Source organism: Capra hircus, chromosome 3 (assembly GCF_001704415.2).
Source record: "Capra hircus breed San Clemente chromosome 3, ASM170441v1, whole genome shotgun sequence".
Lineage (NCBI taxonomy): Eukaryota > Metazoa > Chordata > Mammalia > Artiodactyla > Bovidae > Capra > Capra hircus.
Window position 1 is genome coordinate 70061185 of NC_030810.1, and position 6174 is coordinate 70067358.

A 6174-nucleotide genomic window follows, 5' to 3' on the forward strand; every position below is an offset into this window, starting at 1 on the left:
TGACTAATTACAGCTTTACTTTAAACTAAAATATTACATTTACATGAAAATGTTACTTACACCAGACATTTTCTAAGACTTTCTCCCAAAACCTGAAATGAGAATTAAGTTTTCCTTCAAAGAACTTCTGGCAGGAATCAACTGGTAAGGGGAGAGATTTTGTTTTGTTTTTACCAAGAGACCCTCTCATATCACAGTAAATCCATCCCATGGCAAATCAAATCTAGTCATTCTCTCAGAATAATGCATATGTAGGAGAATGAGAGAAAGTAAGAAACTGCTGTTAATTTCGTTAAGGCATGATAATGGTATTATGATTATGTCAAAAATATCATTATCTGTTAGAAATTCATACTGAGACATTTAAATGAAATTATGTGATACATGGGATCTGCTTCAAAATATTTTAGTTGGAAAAAGGACACAGGGGAAGGGACATGAAACAAAATACTGATAATTGTTGAGGGCAAGTAATAGGTACCTGAGAGTACATTATTCTTTTCTGCTTTATGTATGTATAAAAATTTCTATAGTAAAATACTTTTACAAAAGAGAGAAACTGTTCTCTTCCTCTCAGGCACTCTTTTGTCCCTTCACTTTTTCTTCATAGCACTTTTATTTCTAAGGTTATTTGATTAATGTTTGTCTCCTTGACTAGACTTTAAGCTCCATGAGGATCACAAGGGTGTTTGTTTAGAATTCTGTAGAATCCCAACCCCCTCACAGAGTTTCTGGCATGTGAAAGGCATAGACAAATATTTACTAAGCAAATGATGAAGTCAGTAAAATTAAGTCATATCATGTCCCTAGATCAATAAAGACTCAACAAATAAAAGAGGGGATGATAGAAAGTCAGGGACCTTTGGTTGAAGGAATTGAACATATTTACCTACATGTAAATTTATCATTTAAGTTCACATGCTTTTCTATTAAAAATGCAGTTAAGATGCCACAAAATAGATTTAACTTCATCTAGCTGAGTTCCAGAAAAACATCTACTTCTGCTTTATTGACTATGCCAAAGCCTTTGACTGTGTGGATCACAATAAACTGTGGAAAACTAAGAGATGGGAATATCAGACCACCTTATCTGCCTCCTGAGAAATCTGTATGCAGGTCAAGAAGCAACAGTTAGAATTGGACATGGAACAACAGACTGGTTCCAAATAGGAAAAGGAGAACATCAAGGCTGTATATTGTTACCCTGCTTATTTAACTTATATGCAGAATACATCACATGAAATGCCAGGCTGGATGAAGCACAAGCTGGAATCAAGATTGCCAGGAGAAATATCATTAACCTCAGATACGCAGATGACACCACCCTTATGGTAGAAAGCAAAGAAAAACTAAAGAGCCTCTTGATGAAAGTGAAAGAGGAGAGTGAAAAAGTTGGGTTAAAACTCAATATTCAGAAAACTAAGCTCATGGCATCCAGTCCCATCACTTCATGACAAATAGATGGGGAAACAATGGAAACAGTGACAGACTTTTATTTTGGGGGGTTCTAAAAATCACTGAAGATGGTGATTGCAGCCATGAAATTAAAAGACACTTACTCCTTGGAAGGAAAGTTATGATCAACCTAGATAGCATATTGAAAAGCAGAGACATTACTTTGCCAACAAAGGTCCATCTAGTCAAGGCTATGGTTTTTCCAGTGGTCATGCATGGATGTGAGAGTTGGACTGTGAAGAAAGCTGAGCGCCGAAGAATTGATCCTTTTGAACTGTAGTGTTGGAGAAGACTCTTGAGAGTCCCTTGGACTGCAAGGAGATCCAACCAGTCCATTCTAGGGGAGATCAGTCCTGGGTTTATTGTAAGGACTGATACCAAAGCTGAAACTCCAATACTTTGGCCACCTCATGCGAAGAGCTGACTCATTGGAAAAGACCCTGATGCTGGGAGGGATTGGGGGCAGGAGGAGAAGGGGCCGACAGAGGATGAGATGGCTGGATGTCATCACCAACTCGATGGACATGAGTTTGAGTGAACTCCGGGAGTTGGTGATGGACAGGGAGGCCTGGCATGCTGCAATTCACGGAGTCACAAAGAGTCGGACACGACTGAGTGACTGAACTGAAACTGAACTTATCTTTACTACATTCACGTGATTACACAGCTAAGAACTATGATTTCTACTTATGATAAGGAAACTATGGAACCAGAAAGTTACGAAATTTTTTCAAGGTCATAATGAACCAGAGGTACAAATGAACAAAACTCAGCTCTGTCCTCATGCGTCACGCTGTTCCCAAAGGAACATGATTTTAAAGAAAATCAGGGGCTTCCCTGGCTGTCCAGTGTTTAAGACTCCATGCTAACAATCCTCAAAGCCCGGTCAGGGAACTAAGATCCTGCAAGCCACATGGCACTGCCAAAAAACAAAGATAAATAAAATAAAACTTAAAAGATCATCAAGATAAGAAATGAACGGAGTATTCTATATGTTAATTCAACTTTCAGTGACTGAGAAACTGAATAGATAGCTCTACAATAGTCTTAGATGAAAATATTTTTCTTTGACTTCATCCAAAACAATTCACAGCTGAAGCACCTAGTAGAAGTAAAAAAAAAAGAAAGTGAGACCTAGCCAGGCTCCTCTGCCCATGGAATTCTCTAAGCAAGAATACTGGAGTGGGTAGCCATTCCCTTCTCCAGGGAATCTTCCCAATTCAGGGATCAAACCCAGGTTTCCCACACTGCAGGCATTCTTTACCGTCTGAGCCACCAGGGAAGCCCCAAACGGTAGAAGTAGTATTAAAAACAGAAGGTGAAGCATTTAAGCAATGGAGAACAGAAGAAGGCATGACACTGAGTAATGTGAAGGCCTTTTTATTCAGCGGGTTAAACTGAAAAGGTATGGTGAAGGACAACTAGCAAGAAAATTCCTAAATACTAACAAATAATAAATACTAATACCAAGACAATGTTTAAAACACCAGTACTCCAGGTTCCCAAGTTCTAAAATTTATCACAAATATAATACTATAATCAACAAAGTTTTCTATTTAATCATTATTTTATATAGAAATAGCCTACTAATATGTAACTATGCCCCAAATCCTTTTGAAATGCTGAAGACCTGAGTTTACCTTAGTTTGGTAATGGATAATGATGCACACATTCTGGAAGGCAGAATTACTAAATGTTTGCCGTTAACAGAAGCCTAACTATTTGTAAAACTAACCTTAATTCAGTCAATCTGAAAGTTCTTATGCTATGGTGCCAAAAAAAATGTCACAACCACATGTGTGGAGAAGGTTGAGAACTAAATGAATCAAAGTCTAAAAGTGTGCCACAAAATCTAAAAAAAAAAAAAGCTAGACAGTTTTAGTTAAGAAAAAAGATTTTAAACATCTCAAACTAATTTTGAGAATACAGTCTGGAAAGTGGTTTGTTTTCCTTTTTTCTCTTTTTTTCCTCTTCACATAAAGGGTTACAAAGAGGTATCTGGCCTGGATTGAATTCTACACTGGGTTGCTCTACTGTTACTCGTGGCACAATTACTGCTGGTGGAGTTGCTACAAAGGCTCAGAACGATCAGTTTTACTCCTATATTCTTCATTTCATGAGCTGTCAGTCAAGCTTCCAACTTGAAGTACATCACTCATTGCAGGGTAGTGATTCACACACGCAATTTCCAAACAAAAATGAAAGATTTACTTGCCCCACGACGGTTTCTTCTCAACTTTTAAAATAATTGATAAAAGCACCACCTAATGAATTCCCATCCCCAAATAATCCATCGATACCTTTAAGCATTGTAATGTAAGCGGTAAAGGAATACTGTTCTCTGAATGCAGACAGAACTGCTGACCCACGCGAAGAACTGATTTGTAGTTGTTTTTCCACTTGGGTGATGGATTTGCGCTCAGCTACTCATGGTGTCTACTAGGTCCCCCTGGTGACTAACAGTACATGAAAGCTGTAGTAGGGTTCGAAGACACAGACTGGCAGAGGAATAGAGGGTGGAACGGGAAATTATGAAAAATTAACACGCGAATAGTATACATGACATAACAGAATTACATTTGCATTGTTGGCGTATTCGTGATCCGCACAAGACACTGTCCCTTCCTTTTAAAACGCAAACATCCACCAGCCTCGCTTGAGCCCTTGCTCCCGTTTAAATCACGGGTGTGATGGAGATCGAACCAAGTGGTTCAGCCCGAGGCACATGCCGCTTCACCAGGATTTGAAGAAAACACTGATGTGACAATCTGTCATAATTTTCTAAAATATGGAGGAATGACACACCACCTTTCCTACCACCTACTGAGGACTCCGGACTGAGCCGAGAACAGCCTCCCTGCGGGGCCCACCAGGGAGGGGGGAGAAGAGCAATGGACCAGGGAGAAGACCGCGGCACGTCCCGAGCCCAGACTGTGGAGCCCCAAACGCGAGGGGCGTGGGGCCGCACCCGGGTCACGTCCCGGGGCTCTCGGGATGCGAGGCGCCGAGGACGAGCCCGGACCGGTCGGGACGCTGGGGGGCGGCGGGACAGCGCCGCGGTGGAGGCTGCGGCGCCGGGTCAGCGAGGGAGGGCGCGCCGCCAGGTGCCGGACGGCAGGGGGCAGCGGGGTTCGGGCGGGCGCCGACCCAGGGAGGGAGGAGGAAGGCGGGCAAGTCCCGCGCAGAGAGCGGGCGCGCGGCGGCCTCGCCGCCGGCCTACCTGGAGGTAACAGGGCTTCCTTAGCCAGGCCCCCGGACAGAGACTCCTCGCCATGGTAATCACACATCGCCCCACCGCGCCGCAGTCAGAGGCGGACCCGAGCGCCGGCGACCCGGCTCCCCGCCTTTCCCCGCCTCCCCGCCCCCAGTCCGGCCGGGCCCGCCCACTCCTCCGCCCCCGTCGCGGCGCGCGCCGCGCTCCCCCCGGCCCCGCTGCGGCGACGGCGGCCGGCGGCCCGAGGCCCGGCCTTCTGCTCTGCTCGCCCGGCTACCGCGGCTGTCAGAGCCGCCGCTGCCGGCTCCGCCATAAAGGGGAGTCGCGCCTCGCTCGGCCGACACAAATCCAACTGCGCCTCGCGCTTAAAGGGGAGGCGTGCGGAGGAAGGAGGGGGCGCCGCGGAAGCCGGGGTGTAGCGTGTTCGGCGCCTGGAGGGGAGGGCCGGGGAGCCCAGCTCTCCGAAGGAGCCGACCTAAGTGGCTGCTCCCGGCTACCCACTCCCCTGGCCGCGCTTCCCGCCACCCCGCCCAGCAGGTCTGACGCTCCGTTTGGACTCTGCTCCTTCAGCGCGGACGTGTCTGGGCGGGTTGCGTGGAAATTCAAGGGAAGCTTGGGGCTCCTTCCCTGAGGACCGGCTTTTTCCTCCCTCGCGTGCCGTGGCCCGTGCGGCAGCGGGAGGAACCGACTGGCGCGTCCTCTACTGAATATAACCTGCCCCCACATCCAGCCTTAAACTCTTACAGCCTTAAACTTGTTTTTCCTGAGTACTTTTTAAAGTCTGACCTTTCTGGTTTGAATTGCTTTAAAACAGCTTTAGAGTTTTCCTGGCCCTACCCACGAACCTTGAGTCGAAAGAGAAAAAGACAAACATTACTAAATTAAATACAGTTCTGAAGTCAGGAGGCCCGGGACGTGGCACACTTACTCAGTTAAGGCTGCATAACACAGGGTGTGGTGTCTTTCTTTTGACGGTGAAGTCCAAATAAGGGAAAAAACAGCCATCCTAGCGGGAGAACAGCTGTTGATCCTAGTGACTTGTAAGAAGATGCATTTTTGCTTCTTTTTATCCCATAGGTTGCCACTTAGAACTCGAGCCTCTTCCTCTGACAAGAAGTTTCCTTAGGAGCAAAACTTGACTCACTGTGGTTTTTACTTAAGCTTTGTTCCAGTGCTTTCCGTTTCTGAAGAATTGCATTCTTGCCTGCCCCTCCCCCAACCCAAGCACAAACAGGCTTAAAACCTGTGTGGTATTTTATTGCTGCAAATAAACCCGTTTTTCATTGATCTTTCAGCTTGCGTTAAAAGATTTCAGTAATTCCTGAGTATGATAAGTACTAGTTTAATTAGTTCTTTCATTCATTCAATAAAGAAATATTAATTGAGCCCCTGGACATTGTTCTAGTTGATTGGGTTATATACCTGAGCAAAATACAAAACCCTCAGCCCTTGTGGATATTACATTCTGGAAGTAGGGGCAGCAGGCAATAAGTAATACATAAGAA

The 6174-nt window shown here is 45.1% G+C and overlaps 1 protein-coding gene across 2 annotated transcripts in view; it reads right to left on the reverse strand.

Annotated features, from left to right (window-relative positions):
* FAM69A (family with sequence similarity 69 member A) overlaps positions 1 to 5893 on the reverse strand; it is a 126139-nt gene extending 120246 nt beyond the window's left edge. Inside the window, exon 1 of one of the 2 annotated variants that reach the window (XM_018045765.1) lies at positions 4676 to 4815. In XM_018045765.1, coding sequence (XP_017901254.1) covers positions 4676 to 4729 — 54 coding nt within the window. In that variant the 5' untranslated portion in view covers positions 4730 to 4815. Of the gene's footprint in view, positions 1 to 4675; positions 4816 to 5597 lie in introns of those variants that run through there. The other variant, XM_018045766.1, reaches the window with a different exon arrangement.